This window comes from Callithrix jacchus, chromosome 9 (genome assembly GCF_049354715.1).
Source record: "Callithrix jacchus isolate 240 chromosome 9, calJac240_pri, whole genome shotgun sequence".
NCBI classification, from domain to species: Eukaryota; Metazoa; Chordata; class Mammalia; order Primates; family Cebidae; genus Callithrix; species Callithrix jacchus.
The window spans coordinates 87,974,256-87,997,894 of record NC_133510.1 but is presented as its reverse complement, the minus strand read 5'-3'; the positions used below and the strand labels follow the sequence as shown (position 1 = coordinate 87,997,894).

At 33.8% G+C, this 23,639-nt stretch overlaps 1 protein-coding gene across 1 annotated transcript; it reads right to left on the bottom strand.

The window, feature by feature from the left end:
• Positions 1-500: 500 nt before the first annotated feature.
• ALX1 (ALX homeobox 1) lies at positions 501-21,779 on the bottom strand. Its single transcript, XM_017976255.5, has 4 exons — positions 21,390-21,779; positions 18,175-18,479; positions 15,154-15,282; positions 501-1,129 (listed from the first exon to the last, which is right to left on the bottom strand). The coding sequence occupies exons 1-4, from the start codon at positions 21,613-21,615 to the stop codon at positions 809-811; spliced, it is 981 nt and encodes a 326-aa protein (XP_017831744.1). The 5' UTR covers positions 21,616-21,779; the 3' UTR covers positions 501-808.
• Between the last annotated feature and the right edge of the window lie 1,860 nt (positions 21,780-23,639).

Genomic DNA, 23,639 nt, shown 5'->3' with positions numbered 1-23,639 from the left:
TGATGATTAAGTAATTGAATCTATGCGGGCATCTTCATTGTAACAATGGCATTTATAAAGTCTGCTCCCATGTCTATATTTTCAATCACATCAGAGTATTTTAGTTATCACCTTTAGGCATGTGGCTTCAGGAAACTATGCCCAAATATCTCATGCAAATATTGGTTATTTTAAAAGACCTCTTTTTTAACAGAGTGGAAATTCACTAAAACATCAAAAGGCAAAAACAAAAATAAAAATGAGGCTTGAAAATAAATTCTCAGCAATAGAGTTTATGCCCACTGCTTTTTGGAATGAGAGAGAGAGAGAGAGAGAGAGAGAGAGAGGGAGAGGGAGAGAGAGCGAGCGGTTAACTCCCCGAAACACCCTGGTTCAATATTTACCTGACAGCTTTGGCATCTTGACATTTTCCCCAGTGCATTTCCTTCTTTATCAGGTATTATTTTACAAGGGATTTCTTGTTATACAGAAGTAACATAAATCAATCTATAACAGAAGAATTTGTTCAACACATTTATTCTTTAATAAGTTGCATGATCATATTTCATTGACTTGTACAATAGAAAAAGAAAATCTTACTACTAAAACAGAGTTTGTGGAGTCGGGCACATGGTAAACCTATTTAGTCTTTTCAGAGGTTCATTCTTAGATTTTAATGTTAAATAACAACTATTCATTTAAGCTGTCTCACTGAATATCTTGACCTTTAGCAATTCCACACACAGCAGCTTATTGTGGTATCTTTTAAATATGAGAAATAAGAATGTTTAACTTTGCCATTAAAAGAAAAATAAAAGAGTACTGTATGTTACATGGCCCATGAAATATTGGCGGTGTGCTCCTTAGCTTTCATTCGAAGAACTGCGATACTGGAAGACCTCCTTTCAAACTCTGGCTTTGTTTCAAATGCATGTCCATTGGTTGCCCCAGTAAGAAGAGAGTCAGTGAAAAAATTGTTGAGGGGCATGTGGCTGAACTGGTTCTGGTGGTTTGAAAACCCTGTGTAACTGGAATCTGTCCGAGGCGAGTGAGAATAAGGTGTCATACAGGAGGAAGTGTCACGTGGTAACATGCATGAAGTAACCACAGAACCACCACTTGCATTTCCTGCCCACAAATTGTTCTGAATCTGGAATATATAAAACAACAAATATTACATTTACATGTTCTCACTTTTGTTCTCTTACGTTTGTTAAGTTGTATTTACTAAATTTGGTTAACTATTCATTGTTTGTTCCTGTTGGGTGGTCTGTAATTACATTCAACAATGACTGAAAAATAATTATTTGAGAGATCTTCTAGTTTGTTAAACTGAAATAAAGCAACCAATCCCACATTCTTGGCCACAAAACATACTCTGGAACATGTCTATCTCCTATTAAAAAAGTATTCGTTTTTTAGTCATGATTTTAAAAATGAATCTGGAGTAGTTAAAAATCTGGTTAGGTTTAAAGATAGGTTTTGTCTTTCTAAACAAAATGACAAAAATGCATTTATTTTTTAATTCTAAGATGAGCTCTTGGTGTCATAATTTTTGTTGGAAACCATTGCTGACAATAGACTGTTCTGCAAAGATATTTTTGACCAAACCCATTCTGAAAAGTGTTTTCCTCCCAATTGCTTTTTGTGTCCTATGATCTTGAATAGCTCTGAGAATCTGGGAAATTACAAAATATGTAAATATACATATTTTTAAATTTTACTCTGTGATTTATATATCATATAATGAATTCCAAACAGACATGTGACATGTAAAACAATGTTAGAACTTTAAAACATGGGCCATTACCAAATAATGGAATCATAACTGAGAAAGATATGCAACTATTTAGCAAAAATATCAGATGAGTATAATGCAGTTACTCCTATGTTATAGAGTACTCCTATATAATAAAATCAGCATTATTATTCATACCCAAGATATTCACATTTCATTTAATTAAATCTCTGCAGAAAACAATTCAACGGAATATTAACAAGTACAAATTTATCTAAAGTTACTAGCATATAAAAGAAACATGAAGTAGAACTTATATAACATGAATTTTAAATAGGACCTATCTTAATATGGAAGCTGTTTAAACAAAAACAGCAACTACAGACATTACGGGGAATTTCAGAGAAAATCATGACAAATGACAGGAACTGAAGAAAAATGAAAAAGAAATTGTTGCATGGGATAGTAATACTATGATGCAGGCCTTTGAAGATGAAATAAAATTGAATGCTTTTAGCAACATTATTATAATACATTTTGACTAGAATATAGCAGCAGTACACATGTTAATCATATCTGGCTTTCTTATCTTTTTAAATCATGATTGTAAGAGTAGAATCATCAATGAGTAGGACACATATATTTTCTTATATTTGTTTTTACATAAAGATTCCAGGCTCCTACATATAGCGTCTGCTGTAGTCTTACAATATTCATATTTGAATTGTAATTTCTATGACAACTAATTTCCATTTAATAGCAAAAAGTAAATCTTCTGGGTAACAGTGGTAAAAAAAAGGTACTCTGTCACTCAAGAAAAGACTGATTAACCTGTTTCAAAGTGTAAGAGAAAATCCTTAGTAAGTAATTTCAACCTTTAGGTGGGGTTTCACTGATTGTCTAGGTGTTTATATATCTGCGTTGTCTTAAAAAATAATTCCTTATATAAATATATGTATAAGCTGCTTTAAACTTGTTAAATATATACACGTGTAGAGAGACAAAGAGTCAGAGAGATCTACATATCTATATCTAAACATATATCTATATGATTTGCATATTGTGTTAATGCTTAAATTGTCTCAGGCTATGTTCTAATTCTGGCTCTTTCTACTATATGTATTCCATTATAGCCAAAACATAGTGATTGGTACTAGTGATTGCTTAGTTATGTACCACAAACCAACAAGAGGGCTGTTAATGTCATTACTCTGTCGAACTACCTCTTCTAACTTTGGGTGATTTTCCTCTGACATTCAATCACACATTGTGCTACTCGGCAAAAACCACAGTCACATGTCTGACATAAGAGCTTTCAGAAATGAAACTGAACTTTGCTTGCTTATTTGAAAAAAGAAAAGGAAGAAAAGTTAACGAAAAAGAAGGATTATTTATATTTTGTTTGGTAAGGAATTGCTTGATTTATACACAAGTTGCTTGATTTTTTTGATTAAAATAATTCATTTATATTCCAAATGCACAGAGATATATTCACCAACTAGGTAAAAAAGCTAATGTCAGAAAGGTAAAGGCAAGGCAAGTAATCTATGAATATTAATTAGGAAAATATTGTCTAACATAATTAACACAAATCTACCTATAAATTGAAAAATATTCGGTAGAGTACACAACATAAGCAAATTTTATTTTGGATCAAAATTTCTTACCTGGAATGATCACCCAAGTTAAATGCATTATTTTTGATGAAAGAATTTCTAACATATAGACATGTTTTTCTGGGCAGAGTAAATATGATAGTAATATTTTAGTTGGGCTTGAGAAGATACCCTAAAATTTAAGACTGTCTTTTGTTCCCATGGGTAGAGATGCTCTCACACATTTTTACTGATATATCCTGTTTTCAAAATGTCTGTTTCTTCCTCCTCCCCAGCCCCACCACTGATCTTTCCTTTTTAAAATTTTTAACATATCTTTATTTGACTTTAGAAACATTGTTGCTTTCCACATTGTAAATTTGTTTAAATGAAAATCATAAAAGATAGTATCCTCAGTAAACTGTGATTTTACTTCTCTGAAGCATGCCCTCTGGATGTTTCAACATTTGATCATGATGCCCAAGACCATGTTGATGATAGCCAGTGGTTATCAATTTGTTAAATACATTATGTTAAATACATTATGAACAATTTTAATTGTTTCAATACACTAAACAGCCAGCCTGTTCTTTTGCTATCCCCATTTTGAGGACAATAGATAATACTATCAAATAAAGTTGAAGAACATCACCCAAGTTTGCATTACTCCAATGGTGGAGGTCAAATCTCAACCTAGGAAATCTTAGAAATGCTGAAATACTGACTAGTTTTATGAGTTGAAATTACTTATTTATTTACTCATGATCCCTACTTTGTGGCGGTTGATAGTCCCCACTTTCTGAAGGAAAAACCCACAATTATTTCTCAGAACCGTTTTGTCATCCTCAGGGCTAACACAGTACATGGTAAGTCCTTAAAACAAATTTATTAAATTCTTGGAAAATATGGGCTGATCTATCTTGCAGGTATATCAAAATTTTACGGACAATTTATGTTAATATATCAAAAATTTTGTTTCATAATATGAACTCCCAAATCACTATACTCAAAAATCTGAACAGAAATCATGAAAATTACATTCCTAGACCTTGCTAACTGCATTTACCTGGGAAGTTCTTTATTTTTATTTTCTATTAAACACTGATTCTCCACCACAGATACATATTCTTGGAGACTCTGTTTCATTTAGTATGGCTCAAGGGATCTGTATTAAAATCATGGTAATAATAATACACACATGGTATTCTGAAAATCAACTGAAATTAGGAAACACTACTGGAGTCCCACTTCCTTCCAAATGAAAAACTCCTTGTACATCAATTTTGTTTACATCTTGTGATAAGAAGCTCACTTGTTTAAAAACATCATTCCATTCCTTTGGCGAGTTCTGTAAAAGTAAGCTGTTACATCCCTCTACCTCTACCTATGGCTGCTATTTATGTTCCCTATAATGATGCAAAATAAATATCATCTTTCTTACATGTTAAAATCTTAAAATGTCATCAGGCAATGATGACACAATCCCCAAGTCTTTTTTTTCTCCAGGTAAACATCTACAGTGCTTTTAACCATTCCTCATATGACTTGGCTTCTCAATGCTGTATGATTCTGGTCACGTTCTTCCGAATATGTTTGAGGTTATCAATACTCTTCACCCCTATCAACACATGGCATCTACACCAGAATAGCATATGCTGCATATCCTCTGATTGCTGTAGGAAAAAAACGGCACATAACATTTTTGTTCTAGGCTATCTAGACTTGATTAAACAATAATAACGTTATTTGAGATTATGGTTGTCTATACTGCTGTCAGGCTGGACTCACCTGTTCCTCCATCCCTCCACCAATATATTCTCATATGGGCAGTCATTTTTAAACTACTTCCTGGAATCTATAAATCCATGTGCACATTATCTAGAAGTGCATATTACTTTTTTGTGAACTGGGAAGCCCATCAAAATCACATTCTGATTCATTAATGGAAAAATTATATTGGTCTAAAACAATTCTGTAATTAAAAAAATGTATTAGTTTTTTTCTAAATAGGATAAGCACTCCTATTTTGAACTATTTCATAGATATTACAATGACAACACCTGGAACCATATGATTTTAGGGTTCTGCTGTAGGCCTCTGTCAAATATTCAAGGGCTTTAAAACCAGAAATAAATAATTCCCATGTCCTTACATGTGTGTTTTTTAGAAAGAAAAAAAAATTTTGGCTGCCTTTACATTTCTTTTCTTTGTTGTGTTTTAGAAAGAGTGAATAATCTAAAAACATTTCATGTTTTAATGTGCTCTGAAACTTTTATTTTTTTAATTTTAGGGGTGTGTTCAAAGCACTGTCCAGGGAACTTAGCCAACTGCCTCCCATTAGCATGAATGGAAGTTCAGCAGAGTTACTGCATTTCACTTTGAACATCTGCCCCTTCATGTTTTTCTAACCAAATAAAAGTTAACACTTAGTTATCCCATGACTTTGGAATTTTAGAGAAAAGTTTTATTTTTGTCTTATTTATTCCAAACTGAAGCCTAATTTATTTAATATTCATTTTTCTTCCAAGGAATTAAAAGCAGCAGAGAGGAAGGAGAAGGGAAAATACATAAATACATATTAATATAAACATAAATACTGAGTTCTTTACTGTAGATATATACTTGTAATAAATTCAAGTACACAGTAAATTATGGAAAGAAAAGTATTTATTTCATTTACTTTAGAATATGAATATATTCTTTGTAATCACAACTATAAAGTAGATTTTATTTTTCTAACCTTGGTTTGTATTTCTATAACACTTACTGATTTTATATAGTGAGTACTTTTCAATACATTTTACTAAAATGGCCTTTTCAAAGAAAAGTGAGTTTGTTAGTTTTTGCCTTAATTGTAAAATAGCACGGTGTAACAAAAAAATCAGTTAGTTTCATGATAGCATTTTATAGTCAATATTAGTGCTGTTTAGAAGAAACAACACTATCAAATTTAATAGAAATATTAAACATGAAAATATATAAGTAAGAACCTTCCCTTAATTTTAAAGCATCTCCAAAACAACTAATTAAGTAATATTTTTCTACTAAAATAAGTTTATTTAACCCTACTTCTCATCTATATATAGACTACTACTACCTCTGGCCAGCAACATCCATCATATTTACTTGTATAAACACACACAAACATGCACACACACACACACACACACACACACACACTCCATGTGCACACTCACATAATTCTTGCATCATATGCTCATGCACTTTCCTGTGAGAGTTAGAGGGTACTTTAAAAGACAGAAATCAGAGATTCACAGAGTTACTTGTGATGATGTTATAGCACTCTCTCTCCACATTAAACTCTGAAAAATGATTTGGGTTTTCCTTTTGGTCACCATGTTTATATTTATCAACTTTTCTGTATATCATTCAATACTCACTGTAAAAATTTACTAGCACAGCATCACTATGTAATTGAATTTACTATATTTTTACATGTTCTCTTAAAAATGAAAACACTGATTTCTGCAAAAACAGATCAATTTTTAAAGAGACTATTATGACATTCACCAGTATGCCCCTTCCTTTAGCATTTACATGACAAAATATTAATAAGAATTATATGCTTAAAAACATGCAGATATTTTTAGCTGTTGGCTACCTTTAGGATCCCATTAACTCTTGTATTTACTACATCAGTAAGTTGCTGGCAGGGAGAAAGAGTATAAGTGAATCTTTAAATACTGAATTTGCCACCAGTGACTAACACACACTAAGACTCTGTCTACCTTAAAAAAAAAAATCCCAACTTGGATTAATTAAGCAATGAAAAGATCAATCTGAGTATGTTTTAGGTACTCCCTAAGGTAAACGTAAAGGTGCAATTTCATCAGTATCTACTCATTAGGTCTAATTTTCACCAAAAAATGTTTTAAGATGATATATAAAATATTTAGATTTTGATGAGTCAATTGAGATTTCAAAAATCCTAAAAGTACTTTTTCAATATATATTATTATTACACTAAAGTGATTAGAAGTCATTTATTCATCAGAAACAGTTCCTATACTAAATACTAATTGTCACTTTTATTTTTTAGTAAAATTCCATCTTAGAAATGTATACAGAGACTTGGTACAAGAAAGAGAGCCTTTTCCATTTAAAAAAAAAAATCACCATTAAATATAGCACCCATATGAGACTGATAATTTAAGAGGAAAACTGCTTAACAGAAAAATAAATGTGTATGTCTATTCGTAGTACAAAAATTAAAAGCACAAAGCTTCATAAGAAATGTTAATGTCTATAAATTTTCAGCATAACTTTATATAAATGTGTTTACATTTTTCATTATTCAAATAATATTTGAAAAATGCTCCAAGTCTAAAACACAACATTAAGAAAATTCTTCTTTGGTGTTGGCTGAATTCTTCCATTCCACATTAAGTGAGTTTTAAAGAGAAGATTTGTAGAAACTCTCACGATTGATTTAAAAATGAAAGTTTTGAAATCAACTCATTTAAGGAGGAAATAAAATGGTAATACCTAGCCTTTGCCGTTTTGTTACTATCAAGCAGTAATGATCATATGGAGGCTTTTCCAAACATTTGTCACATTATCTTTCATGTATTTTAAAACATGCATAACAGCCATTGATGATTCATCAATATCTGATTCATTTTTAGTGATGAAATTATCCTACTGAAACAAAATTCACAATATAAAAAAATATATATATAAGTTTGTAAATTAAGCTTTTATGCATAAATAGCTTAGAACATGAATAAAATATGCAAATAGCTTAATTTGCAAAGAATATTTTAAATTTCAGACATCTTGTTTAGAGCCATATAAGAACTCTGAATTTATTTTTTAAATCTTGAGTAAAGCTATTGATTTTACTCATCTCCTATTTGTATTAACAACAATGTCAAAATTTTACTTTTGTGATTTTAAAAATCACCTGTGAGTTTGTATGAAAGTTTACCTATTTAATATCCATGATTTAGAATAAATAAGAAAATCCATAGATGCATGAGGCTTCATAAACATGGCATGCATATAATTCAGGATTAAAGAATAACACAAATTTCACACTAGCAATAATAGTATAAACTGCAGATTTTAAACCACAGGTCTGTGCTCATAGACTGCTTCAGCTTTGATGGTTTAATTTTCTGCCTGTTATTTCTCCATCTTCTTATGAGATTTTTATATGTATAAGCTAACATTGGCACTCTGCAACATTTATTTTTAATTTTTTTCTTATTTATTTGGTTATCTATTCAACTTACTGATCTATTCAACTTACTGATTTACTTTCTTCATAAAATAAAAAAGTACTTTTTAAATTTTTTTTAAATTTTATTGTGTACAGTCACATTAGAATATTCATTTTCAAAAAAACAGGCCTAATTATTTTCATAGTTGATATGAATGCAGTTTGCTTCTTTTGGATGATATCCTTTGCCTTTTTAAAATTTTTGTATCCTCAACAAAATAAAAATTAATTAAAATTATAATAAAAGTGTCTCATTTTATTAAAATTTCTTTTCATTAAATGAATTTCATTTCATTAAATTTGAAATATTTCAACAGAATAGAAATTAAGAAAACAATTCACTGTAGCTAGCTATACCTTCACCTAATGGATACCAAAAAAATTTGTCTCATGCTACACATAACTTTAAATACACACACACACATAATGATTTTACATATATTTATTTAAACTGTATATAAATTTAATTAAATCAGCATACTCATTGAAAAACTGTATTTTAGTAAGGTAGATTATAATTATATTTCTTCCATGACTTTAAATGTTTGTGTTTATAATCAATGACAAATTGTGCAATATTAACACTATTTGTTGAAAATGGTGGTAATATTTTGGTCATAAGCCATATAAGAATTTTCACTGTATCATTGTATGACCATTGCATTGGTTGTTTTATGGATGTAAAAGCATTCATTATATTACTGTATGTATTAATTACTGCTATGTTATTAATATTTTTTAAAGATTTTTATTTGGTTAGTTCAAATATTTGGGAAAAAATAGAAATTATAGTGATAAAATTATACTTTCTCCAAAGGTAAAAATTGCTACACATGCCTTTTAATTGTAAACCACAGTGTTGAAGGGTACTAGTTCTATGTTACCTATTTAGCTTAAGTTAAGATAACCATTGAGATTTATATAGAAACTGCTGATAAAAGAATGGTACATAAGTAATATGTCTACAGTATATTATATGGAAACTACTATAATTACAATATTTAAAATAGAATGTGTTAAACTAAAATGTTTTACACCTTTAATCTATGTATTAAATTATCAAAATAACTACAAGTTACGTATAACTTGTATCTACCTCTTGGTATGTTCAAATTCTAAGTGGCATATATTTATGAAGTCCTCAATAATGCAAGAGAAAACAAGACACTGTGTGGATTCCACGGTACATTTGGTAAGCATAGATTTAGGAATGGTTTTCACTTCACAATACTCAGTGACACCTCATTCAAAATTTTGGTGAGAAAAACACTTCAATTATTTTTCTGAAATCTGTGATGAAGATATTTACTTTTTAAGAAAATAATTCTGATGAATTGAAAATATACTTAAACTTTTCTAAAGTTATCATATTTGGTTTTCAATTTAAAAAGGAAAGTATATTTAACTGAATTTAATATTTCCCTAGATCCCTAAATAGTAAATTTACTCACAGAATGGATTAGCTTAAGTGCTACAACATAAGATAACAAGTAATTTAGTTGTCTGGAGAGGCAGGTACTTTAGAACAAAATTAATAATGAATAATGGAAATGATAGAATTCCTACTACTTATTAAGTTCTCTTTTGTACTAGGCAATGCCGTAATTTGCATAAATTTTTTTAACATTCACAAACAGCATGTGAGCTTTCACCCCCATTTTATAAATGAAAAGAACTGCTTCTCATGGTTAATTCATTTGCCAAAGGTCTAAAAGCTATTAAGCTGAAAAGCCAAAATTTGAACCCACATCCTCCCTGGCTGGGAATCCCATAGTCATTGATGTTGATGTTAACCTCTGGCCCTCTTCAAATCCCAGGATTCACCTCTGTAGTCTATAAACAGGGGGCTTTCCTATTCAGAAATGTATTTCGTCTTCACAATAACAGAAAAAACATCATCTTCATCATCTACACTATCCACACCACCAACACTAGCACCAACAATACTTCCATTTTACAAATAAAGAATCCGAAGATCAAGTTAAAGTTGTTACTCAAAGTTACGTATTTAGTAAATGATGTCAGCACTCATGTAATCCAAACCTAGGAACATGAAAATGTGAAGTTCCTTGTAAGAAATGAAGGCTCATTATAATTCTCTAGAAAATACTTATATCTTAAGATAAAATATTTTATTCACTACAATAATTATTTTTTAAATGCTTTGATTTTGCTATATTAGAAACAAGTTAAAAATCTAATATTAATAGATCTTTGCTCACTTTTAAAATTTAAGGCCAAAATTATTTAGATATATGGTTTCCTGGGCCTAGTTGCACCAAGAAACATTTGCAAATTTAGTATAAGTACTACCTACTTTGTAGTCTTTCTACAAAGCAGGGAATTTTGTCTAGGTCATTCATATGTCCCTGATGCCTGCAACAGTGTATAGCATGTATTTGTTTTGAAACGCAAATAAATTTGGAACAAAAATTGCTGTAAAGGGTCTGCAAAATCATTCTAGCCTATTCTTTCTAACAGAGGAAGATACTGAGGAAAAGTTAATTGCTTACATCACAAAGCTGGTTAATACCAGAAATTCAGAAACTGTTTTATTGAGAATTGATTATGTTTATGATATACTACTTAATATGTTAATATATTGAAGTGAATCTGTACTATTACAGCTATCCAATGTCTATGTAATTTGCTTAATTCATAGCAAAGCACCTTTGGTGATACAAAGGTGACTAATAACGGGGTCATCTTTTAAATATTTTACATTGTAAATGGGAAATCAAACTTTTAATACAAGCCACCAAAATGTCTGTGAGAAAGTATGGCAAATTCCAGAGGTTTCATGGAGTAAACACTGCTTAGGTAAGGTAGGGAAATTCAAAATAGAGGAAACAGACTCATCTTAAGCAAGGAGACTGCTTTCAAAATGTCACCTCTTGAGGAAAAATGAATAGATTAATTCAGCTAAATCATAGCATTGCCAAACACCAGCTGATATCTTGGGCCAAAATAAAGAATGGAAAAAAAAGATACTACAGTCAGTACATTAAAATATGTTATCTTAAAAAATGTTACTATTAACATCACATCTCTCACTTTCTTATTTGTTTGTTTGCAGTGAAAAATAAGCAACCTTAAGAAAAAAATCTTAAAATAGTCATTGAGGTCTTTAGGCTTTTTAAATGTTTATAAATTGAAAAACAGAAGCATTTTTGCTTTCCAAAAGTGATATTTTAGGGTCCAGGTTGACTTATTTCACTGTTCAATGATGAATTAAAGAGATAATGTTGCATAAAGGTCTCTGGGCTCCTGAGCTCAGAAAACTGGAGCTTAAATCAAACAAGTGAATGGATGCAAAAAGGAAGCACAGTATGTGGCTTTAAATATGCCCCCAATTATTAGTAATTATTTTTATTGTTACAACTGTTGTTACTATAGTAAAATGAAGACCAGTTGATACAAAGTATTATTAGAACATCTTAGAAAGTATTAATTACTACATAGAAAGAAATATACAATAAGTAGGCTTGAGGAGAGCATTTTCTAAATTATCTCTGTTTTTTATGTATTTCTATGTAGGGTTTTTCTTTCCTTCCAAATTGATAATTCTTTATTTCTGTCCTGCCTAGTTTTCAACTTTTCTGAAATTAATATTTTTTTCTGTAATTGGTAACAGTAACTAAATCCAATGTCTTATTGGACTGAGTTATTGGATTCCACTTCTGTTCCTATTTCTCCCATTATAAACTTCTATTTTTAAGTCCCATGATAAAAAGCATTTCCTTTAGGCCAACTCTTGGGAGACATGATCTTGGCACAGTTATTTTTTCAAGCAAACTAAAAAAGTCTATTTAAGCTAAAATGAAAACTCCCCCTGGCTTTATTTGGTATTTACAGTACAGAGTTGCAGCCACTTAATTTTTGAAATTTTGGTAAACAAACATTAAATGATTTACCAATACAGGAAAGTACTACAGATTTCATGGTAATTAATTTTTATTATTAATCATGATTGGCACTATTAAAATAATTCCAATGTATGTTCTTCATTCAAATTATCAGGTGGTATAGCCAATATATACAAATCACAAGGAATAATTAGTGTAAGATTCCTATGATTTGTGGGGGGAAATTTTAAAATTAATTTCCCATTGGAGTGAAAAAGATTATCAAATATATAATTTGGTATACCATGTCCTTTCCTCCTTTAGTGTCTAGGTTACCTCATTCTTTTAATTGATAATATATAAAGTTTTGAGGTGCAATAACATGTCAAGATCATCTCAGGAAAAAGAGATGGTTAGTCAGAGTACATTGAGCTATATTAAGCCTTTATACTGGTCTCAAATCTGTATAGTTTTAAATCAGAATAGGTGCTAGGCCGTATTCTGAATGCTTCATCCTTTATACAGGTCTTAATCTGTGCTAGGCCCTATTCTGAATGTCTTATCATATATCAAAGAAGAAACAAGAGTCAAAACAACCAACATGTAGGGACAGAAAAGTAGAAAACAGACAGAAATGGGGTTTGAAGGGAAAGAAGTGAAGTCTGGAAGAATAAGATGCACACGAAAAAAATCGTCACAGTTAAGCATTATGGATATACTTAGTAAGACTGTTTAAAATCCATGTGAAGAGCCCATATTTTGTTACTTTATTATGTCTAATGTTACCACAGACAAGTAGTTCAAAATGATATAAACTATACTCCATCTCAACTATATTTTTATTGTTATTTCACTGGTTGTGGCTCCTCCAAACTAAACCGCAGACTTGGAATAATGCAGCTCCAGCCTTATGCTCCTTTGATATTATTAAATATATTCCTGGGAGAGACAGTTTATTGTCAGGTTATAATCTTGCAAGTGGAAACTAAATCATCTCTGCTCAAATCAGGACTTTGGCTTACCTCTTTCTCATTTGAGCAATGGAGATAATTAATAACACATGCCACATAGGGTTGTTGTGAGGATTAAATGAGATAATCTGTGTAATCTGCTTAGAACAGTGCCCAGATAAACAGTAAGGGGTACCAGTAGTGTTAATAACCATGAAGGCACTGTAGTCTCTGTCCTCATGGAGCTTGCAGCCTAGAGGGAAAACATTCTTACAATATTCATTTAGAAAGAAAAGGCACTCAAACTAACTCAACTAAGGCACTCAAAAATATTTGGCAAACAGAATTTCACTAGCCCTATGATGATAAGTAACCAGAGGTATCCTCATGCTTTTAAATAGAAGAAAACATAAAGTAACCTGCTTAAGATAAATTTTAAAAGAGAAACAAGATTCTTGCTATGACAGGGAGATAGGGGGCATTTGTTCCAAAGGCATTCAGAACAGTAGTCTTCTAGTAAACTGTTGGGTAAAGGTTTAGATGTAGCAGACGTTTATAATCTGTCGTGTACGAAACCACTTGTATGATCACAAACCAATTCCTTAACTCAATTGAGCCTGTCTTCATAACTTTTTTAAATGAAGGAGTTGAGCAAGGTGATCTCTAAGACTTTTTTTTCATTTAACATATAATATTACATTAATGAATTTGAAAGATATATCTGGAGAAGTGATGTTTCCAAAATTGGTTTTAAAGAATCATAAAAGGCATAGGAACACAAGGAAAGAACAACATTAAAAGACTGAATTTGTACTTACAGGGTATGAATTTACAGGTGAAGAAAATGAATATTCAATTTTGGGGTTCAGATCATCTAGTTACTGAACTATTAAGGTATTTCTCCAGTATATATGTTTCATATGTGTTTTCCCAGTGGTCTCTTACAACACATATCATTAGATAATAAATAACAAAATAATGCATAGCGTGGTCCTTACAACACAGGTATTCTTTATCATGTATCAAATACAGTTCTCAATGTTATTATTGAGTATTAGGAAAAAGTAATATAAAATAAATTAGAAAGACAGAACATTTATATATGTTACAAAGCATGAAAAAGAAATATATATACAGTTTCTACTGAAAAGGAAAAGAATTTTGAACACTTTGAAATGATGCAAGAGAGCACCCATTATAAACGGAAGCTGTTTCTTATCTATGATTAATTTTTAAAATTATGTCTGGTACTAATTCTATCTCTGTTTTAAGTCATACAGGACCAAATGTAGAACTTGAGAGAACAAGCAATTTGAAATCTTAAAAAAAAAATAGAAAAACAGACATTTTTTTTAAGTGGAGTTGAGGTCTTAAACTGAGGCCACATCTGGCATCAGGTTTTAGTCTAGTTCATAAAACAATATCCACAGAGATTGCATGCCAGGCAACATTCTATTTTCAGTATTTTTAAAAGTTAACAAAGGAAGAGAGTCTGAATAATTAGAATGTAGAATAATTAAAAGATCTGTATCATTAAATGATGCTATTTCATTTGTTGCAATATACAACAAAATTCAAAAGAAAAAAACACTTTGAAATATTTTAAATGAATGACTATGAAAGAAAGTAATAAGAATATAAATAATTCAGCAAAATGAAAACTTAGCAAATGTGAAGCATGTTTTCTGGAGGTTAAATTTTCATCCCTATTATATTAGATATAATAAAGCCTATGCTAACCCTCTTAAGAATATACAAACCAAATCTACTATTCTTGATCAATATTCTGTATAGTTTACCATACCTGTGGGTAGCTGTCAGTCCTTGGCAAAACTGATATATCATAGGTGGCAGCAAAATGGCTTTTTGCTTGTTGTATTTGGCCATAACGTTCCCTTTTTCTCCACTTGGCCCTTCGATTTTGAAACCAAACCTAATTATTTAATAAAAAGTAGAATTTCAGCTAAGGAATATTTGGTAAAGCAAATGTGATGTTAAAAGACATGAAACCAGAAAGGTAAGCCTGGTAAAAAAAAAATACTTAAAAAGGAATATATGTTAGAAAAGGATATACAGCTTTTACTTTTTCTTGTATTTTAGTGTGGTAAGTGATATGCCCATGAGGCAAAATAATTTAACAAAAAGAGGTATAGGAGACGTTTGGCAAATACATCTGATATGTATGAGCCTCTGTTTTCTCATTTAGGGAAAATGAAAAGGAATTAGATAATCTGATCTTGAATACTCCTTATATCTCCACATTGTCATGGATACACCTCCTTTTAGAGAATGCTGCAAGTCTGGAAGACGTATATGCCATAACATAAACCTGGCCAATCTATAAGGAAATTAATATCTGAGTCTATTAAAAAATTTTCCTTAAAATAGATCAAAAAAGGGAAGGCACTTCTGGATTGTGCTCATAACTACATAAACTTTTAAAAATTTAATCATAAAGACTATATCTAAATATATGGCAGCAGCAGGAACACCATGATTATCTAGAAATAGGAAAAAAGATGAGATTACATATTGTAATAAGTATGACAAGAATTATAGGTAAAATTGAATCATCTAAAGTTGAACTATGGTTTTAAAATACATGAATGTGCTTATTACATACATACATTATGCCACTTTCCCTTATGAAAATGCTCAGGTATTTTTACATAATTTCTCTAATTTAAAGCACAGCTAATAGAAATAATAAAATAAATAGAGCAGATAGAATCAAGTGTCAAGAAAGTCTATCAGTGTGGCCACTACCAAGTTACTAAGCTATCTTCCACAATTCCTCTAATTACGTATTAGAAGTATTTATCATAAGAACCATTTTCCTCAGCAGGTGGGATTTTCATTAATTCATACTTATAATGCTCCAAGATCTTCATTTTAATATTAAAGGGAGATGCAGAGGTTTTATTCAATATGTATACCTTGATATTTTTAAGTGAACATTATAGGAGTAGCTTTTGGGAATTTCTTTAGTTTTCACGCAACTATGTTCAGAACATAAAATGTTTAAGAAAAAAGCTAGGAATCAAATAAAAAAAATGCAAGTTGTAAAAGCCTTTTGTTGAAGTTTACTTGAAATTTTCACTCTTATTCATACTCAATTCTAATTGTGTATCTTTACCTTCACAATTAGGGCAACATATCAATACTAAGTTTAATTTTTAAGTACACATTACAAATTTAACATGGCACTTTGAAGAGTTTTCAGCAATTAAAGTAAGCCAGAGAGCTACATGTTCATTATAGTTATAGTACATTGCTGATAAATGCTTATTATCCATTATGTCCAAGGCTTAAAGACATCAACAACAAAACAATTAACAAAAAGACCTTGACAATTTCCTTAAAATGGGTACCAATTGCCACTCTTATGTGCAAAGCAGGAAAGAAAATGACCTGAGTAAATTAAGTTCAGGTTGGCTCTCTGTGCATGTTCTTAGACAAAAATTAATCAAGACTTAGTGAATGTTAAATGGAAAAGATGCATTTTGCACAGTTGATCACTCTGTGTGCAAACATATTTGTCTCTAGTTACAAGTATAACTAATTTAAATATAGACAAAGAAAAAATCTCAAACGTACAGGGCGGGTGTTAATACTTGACAATTCTAAAATTCTTTGTTAGCATGAACTTTCTACATATTTACTTCCTGAACCGAGATAAAGTAACCATTTACTTCCACAAACTCAAGTAAAAATCTGCTCCTTGTTATACGTGCACCACCAGAGGTTGTCTCTAATGATGTAAGAGCCTTACAATGGCTTCATCGTAAGAAGAAATACTGGTACTTGATTTAGAATAAAAATTTTCACTATTTTATTCATTTTTCCATTTTAGCAGTTTATGGGAATTGCAAAAAATCAATACTTTCATAGAGGAGTCAAAACATACACAAAGACAAAGGCCATTATCCTCAATTATTGTTGCATTTTAAGCTTTTTCTTATTACTTGGAAACTAGTAAAATATAGTTTAAGAATATCGAATGTAGTCAAAATAAAGTACTCCTAAAAGGTAAAATTTTACCTGGTATAATTTTTCTTTCTCAAACTATTCTTTTTAATTAAGCATATTGGATCATCCAATTTAATAAATAGAACATATTTTATGAATATAATTGAGTGTATGCAAAAAGTTACTTCAAAGCCATTACTTTTATTGCCTATGCAAAATTCATATAATTTATCTAGACTTTAAAAATTATAATGGAATAGCACATACTGACAACTACTAGAACTAGAAAATGTAAATGAACTATTTGATTTTTTTAAAATTGTCCATAGTGAAAATATTTAATGGTATACATAACAATTGGGAGTTTGTGAGATTCTTTCTTTTTTTCCTTTGATTATGCCTCCAACCTTATTAAAATTATAGATGTATGACCTACTATACAAATAATTTACAAATACCTGATACGTAACTTAAAAAAGAACTTCAATGGCTAATAAGACAAAAAAATAAATAAATATATCAATTACAAAATAGGCATGGTTCTGTTTTTCACCCATTAAAAACTGCTTTTTAAAAATCAGAGATATATGATAACATTGTTATGTTTGAATGAATGTTAATTTTTATGTCTATGTAATAATTCAAGTGTTCTTTTATTTACATTTTATGTGAGTTGTCAAAACCTTTGCAATTAAAACAATAATTTTAGTGGACATACATTCATATATATATTACACTGTTCCTCATCTTGAGCTAGGGAATCAGTTTGTTTCTTTGTGGCAAAATGCACTTATTTAATTATTCTAACACCAAATATTTTCCTACCCATCCATCAAGGCATCTGTTTGGCTCCTACCTGGACCCTGGCCTCAGTGAGCTCTGTCCTCAAAGCAAGCTGTTCTCTGACATATACATCCGGGTAATGAGTTTTCTGAAAGACCTTTTCCAGTTCCTCTAGCTGCAAACTGGTAAAGGTGGTTCGGTGTCTTCGCTTCTTACTGCTGGATACATTGCTGTCACATTTATCCCCAAGTTCATCCAGCTCTCCCTTCTCTTGCATCCCTTTCACGGGAGACATTCGGAGACTGTTACAGTTGTCCATAGCTCTATTCAGTTCGGTGTGAAGGGGCTGTCCTTCTACTTTAGTGATCCCATAGTTCACTGCACTCAGAGGGGGAAAAAAACAGTTCTCAGGATTGTGAAACACATCTCAATTAAATCATTAAGTAGAAGTAATAGAGAGTTTCAAGAAATTGGACTATTTTACAGGATTTATATATTAATGCACGCATTTTTAATCTAAATTAATGTACTCGAATTACAAGATAATCTAGGTGTTTCATAAAAAATCCTAAGTGTTCATGATTTTTGAAAACTGAAGCAAATTTAATGTCGAATATTTATTCACAGTAGATAAAATCAAGCTACTAATGTGGCTCAGGAAAATTATTTAAGATTAAATAATACCTTTGCACTGATATCCAAAAGTTATTGTCCCCCTCCACATAAAATGTACTGATGATAGACTTAAGATGTGGTATTATTTCCACTAAATTTTGAATATTTCAAGTTTATATCATTGTCTGCATTTACACTTTTTCTTCAAAATGTGATCTACTAAATTGACAAAATAAACTTCATGACAAATGTTGAAAAGGCTTTCTATAGGAAATTAGATTTAACCAGTGTTTTTTTTTCTAAAAACTTATGTAGATTTTTAAAAAAATTCATATTTCTGCTTAGCTTGTGAAATATGTTTTAGGCTTGAAAGTTTTACTTTTTTCTCTTTGAAGCACATAAATTAAAACAGCTATTAAAACATTATGGAAGATGGCATCTAGCATTTTGTTAAGGGATGTTTAGTTTCAGTGATTTTCTTCAGATTTGATTGCATGCTTGCAGTATGATATAAAACAAAAATATATCATATAATGCCACACACCCACAAATGCAATGGAGGCACATCTTGAAATGGGAAGCACTTTTTAAAAAGTAAAGTCAATCCAGCCAGAATAATAATTTCCAACAGATGATCATACTTCTTTTCATTTCTTTCTTTTTTACAATTACCACCATAATGCATTTTAACAATTCTTTTCTTCATTCTACAAATATATTCAACTTTAATGAGCATATAACTTAAATAGCTAGTAATTGAATACTGTGCATTTCAATGTCACTAACGGAGTAACTCTCAAAACTGTTCCCATTACAAAAAGTGTCAAATATTTGAGGTGATGGCCAAGTTAATTAGCTTAATTTGATCATTCCACATTGTATTCAAAAAAGTGACATTACTTTGTAACCCATAAACATATACAACTATAAGTTTTCAATATTTAAATTTTTAAAAAATGAATGGTTTTCATGCAAAGGAAGATGTGATGTTAAACTAAGTATAAAGAAGAGCCCTGACTGATTAACAATACGGTTTTGTCTCCTTGGGCAAAGTTAAATCGGGAACTGCAGCTATTAGGGATGGGGGAGGGGAAGCAGTGGAGAGGCTAAAGGCATCTCAAGAGAAAGACAGGATCTCTCCTAAATTAACTGGATGGCTGCCTATGTTCATCTTCTCGGTTATAAAGCATTTTAATAGTATGATATTCGTTAAAAGTTGATAACGCATCAAAAATCGACCTATGTCTCTTATTTCGGATTCCCGACTATTTAAAATAAAATATTATGATCAAGTCCATCCAGAGTGAATACAAGACATTGCAAAATCATTAAAGAAAGACCTGTCAATTCAAATAACTTTACACATGCAGCTAAGAAGTCCACAAACACAGATACCAGGTCTGAAACGCAGACAGAAAACCAACAACCCAGTGTAAGAATAAGAAAAAGTATTTGCTCGCATCTTTCTAAATAAATAACTGAAACGACTTAGCTGATTATTTTTTCTGTCATTTGCGCCTTTTTTTTTGACTTACCTTTAGTCAAAAGTTATTTGGTGCGTTAAATGAAATTAATTAAATATGAGATTAAAAAAAAACTTGTGTTCAAAACATTTAGAAAATGAGCCTCTACAAGCCAGTGTCTTGTCAGATTTTGAATCTCCATAAAATAGGGGGCAGGGGGCTTGTTGTAAATATTTCACACTTAATTCGTTTGCTATTTTAAAGCAACCCGTCCTTTATAGCTTCACTGTGGAATATACACAATGATAAGGAAAAATTCTCTTGGAATTGTAAACGTGCTTTAGCTGTCGCGTTCTAAAATAATAGGTTCGTATTAGGTTACGAGATAGAAAAGATAGATGGTTTGTTTTGATAACACTTTGACTTGGAGATACATTCAAAGTTGAAGATTTCACCCAGAAGCATTCCGAAGTCTCCTTAGCTGACTTTTAATGTTAAGTCATAAAAACAGAAAACGTAGAATCTGGGAACGAGTGATTAGACGAGAGATGCTTTGCCCGAAGCTATTTAAAGTGCTTCGGTCTGTAACAAAAATTTAACGGGTGTTGTATTGCAAACACAAAGAAGCAGAAATTAAAAATTCACACACGCTAGAAATATAGGGATACTCCAATGTTGGAAAAAACATCGCCACGTCTTGGAAAATTAAAAAGATTTGTTTTTACCTAAAGGAGCTCAAAGGGTTTTCTTTTTTGTTTTGTTTTTCTGACTCGTGACTACAGTGACGTACTCTAACGAGCTGTGATCGATTTCAGTTCCTCCGGCCCGGACAGCAAGGCGGGCTCGCAGAGGAAGCGTTCTGTCTTGACTCAATTACGCTCTATTTAGCGCCCTATCAGTTTACTCCAGGAGCCAGTATTACAGAGGGACTCAGGGATCCCTAGGCGACCAGACCCTACAGCGAAAGAAGAATCGCTCCAAGGCAACCCGGTGCCGGATCTCTCCCTCCCTCCGCCTCCGCCCCCAAAGGCTGCTGCTGCGGTACCACCGCTTCAAAGAGCGGGCAGCCTTCCACTGCCTTCCTCCTCCACCCTCCTGCTCCCTCGCTCCCACTTTTCCCCTTCCTCCCTCGCTGCCGGACCTGACAGATCCCGCATTTCGGATTGCGGAAGAAGTTGTGGAGGTTGTGGTTGGGGAGCTAGGGACTCACCGTTGCTGTCCTGACAGGGCGAGGTCCTCTCCAAGCGCACGTGATGCTCGGCGCGGGGCAGGGGTCCGAAGGCCTGCACGCATTTGCTTGCAGACGCTTTGCTGTAAAAGGACTCATTGTCCAGCGTCTCCATAACGTGCTCCAGCGGACCTCCTGCGCCCATGTAAAAGTCACTGTTTTTACTCGAAGGGCTCTTGAGGGCAAATTTCTCGCTCAGAAACTCCATAATCCTGGAAGGCTGTCGCGTAGCTCCCGGGGCGCAGAAGCTGGAGAGCGCTGGGGGAGGGAGCCAGTGGGCGGGAGGAGGGCTGGCCAGAGAGAAAGGAAGGGAAAGCTAGCGCTGCGGCGCCGGGAGCTGCCCCGCTCCGGGCCCTTTAATACGTCCCGGCTGGAAAGAGAGCACCCGAAGTTGCTTTTATATCTTGAAACTCTGCTGGGCTCCTGGGGCAACCTCCCAGTTCTAATGAATATGAAAATAGGCAGGCGACTAACTCCACCCCGGGTCTCCCCTCCGCCCCCACCCCACCCCCATTTTCCCCACTTACCCAGGCAGGGCGCGTCCAGGCCTAGGATAGACAGACTGACAGCTCCATTTCAGAAATGCCAGGAGAGACGACCCCCGACACCCAGATACTTTGCCGCCGTGACAGTGGACTGGCATTTCGGAAGATCTTGGTGAGATCGCAAAGCAGTTAAACCTCCACTCCCCGCTGTCTGCGCCTTCCTAAGCCACCCGTCCTCACCCCGCCCCCACGCCGGCCACTCACTATCAGAAAGATTTAGAGGCGTCTTAAGAACTTGAAAGGAAGTATTGCTCTAAAGGGCTTTTATTTCATCCATAAATCGTTTACGTGGAAGATCCACATTAATCCGAAGCCCAAGAAACCAGATGCATTGGCAGTTATGAATCGCAGCGGCAGTGGTAGAGCGGCCGCTTCGGCTTCTAACCCGGAGGATCTCGGCGTCCAGGCGCGCTGGCCCTTTACGAGGCCGTGGTCTTTTCTTTTTCTCTGGAATGCGGCGGCGTGTGGACTAGGTGGCGACGGGTGGGAAAGAGAAGCCCAGCAAGAGGCAATGAAGCCATTATACCAATACCAACCAATTCCCTGCCCTCTTCCCCACCCTTCCCTTAGGTCCCGCATTTTATCATTAGACCCAAATTGTTTTAAGAAAATCCGTTAGGATACATGCCTTTGAAGGGCTTTTACTCTAATGCCAAAGGGAGGCTTATTACAAAAATGGGTTTATGAAGAAGAGGAGGAAGGTCTGCAGTTTTACAGAAATTACTTTTAAAGGGGTCGCTTTAGAGTTACTCTGAAAAGCGCTCTAGGAGTGGTGAGCGCGCGGAGCTGGATGCATTCGCCTCGCGGCGCGGCTCGGCGCCCTAGGCGCGGGCAGGTCCAAGGCCTTCATTTCCGCCGGAGGGGATGGTAGGGCGAGCAGGACAGCACTGCTAGATTGAAAGCCCTTCTGTGGGACTTTTGGCACGACTCTGGCTTCCTAGGAGCCCGCCACGTCTAGGGCAAATGCGTTCGCTGACCTGGGCACAAAAACTCATTTGCATCGGACACCTTAAGCTAGCAGATTTGGTGAAAATAAACCCCACATGTTGTAGATCAGGTAGGGCTCTGCTGCCGCGTCCTGACACAGCCTTTATCAACCCTGGTACCCGCGGCGGCCGCGGCATGTACCCAGTCGAGCCTGACAATTACGGTGAGGCCTCGGGTAGGCCGAGCAGCCCGGACTAAGGATGGCGAGACCAAGCCCAGCTGTGGTGGGCATGTTGATGGGTTTGAGAGTTTCCACCTTCTGCGAGGATCTTGGCTTACCCATGACTCTCTAGTGAGACCTTCTTGGAGGCCTGACCAGGCCTCAGCCAGAGAGCAACAACCAGGGAGCGCAGTGTACCCTAGAGCTGCTTCTTAGTATTGCCCGAAAGGCGGGGTCCGCCCTAAGCGCCCAGATCCGATCGGGCGAACCAGAGCAGAGGAGGCGGGGGGGTGGGGGCAGCAGCAGCCTTGGTCTGCCGGCCCCGGTCCAACCCAGACTGTTGTCTGGAGGAGGCGCACCAACTTAGTTCACGTGGAGCCGCGCTCAGTGTGGCGCTGAGCGCGCACTCAGGTTCAGGCGAGTGGCCTCTGTTCCCGGGATAACTAGCTTCTGCTGTATTATTATTACTCTCTCCGGCGAAGGCGAAGTGCTGCCAGCACCAACTGCAGATTGTTAAATTTCGGAGGAGCAAGGTCAAAG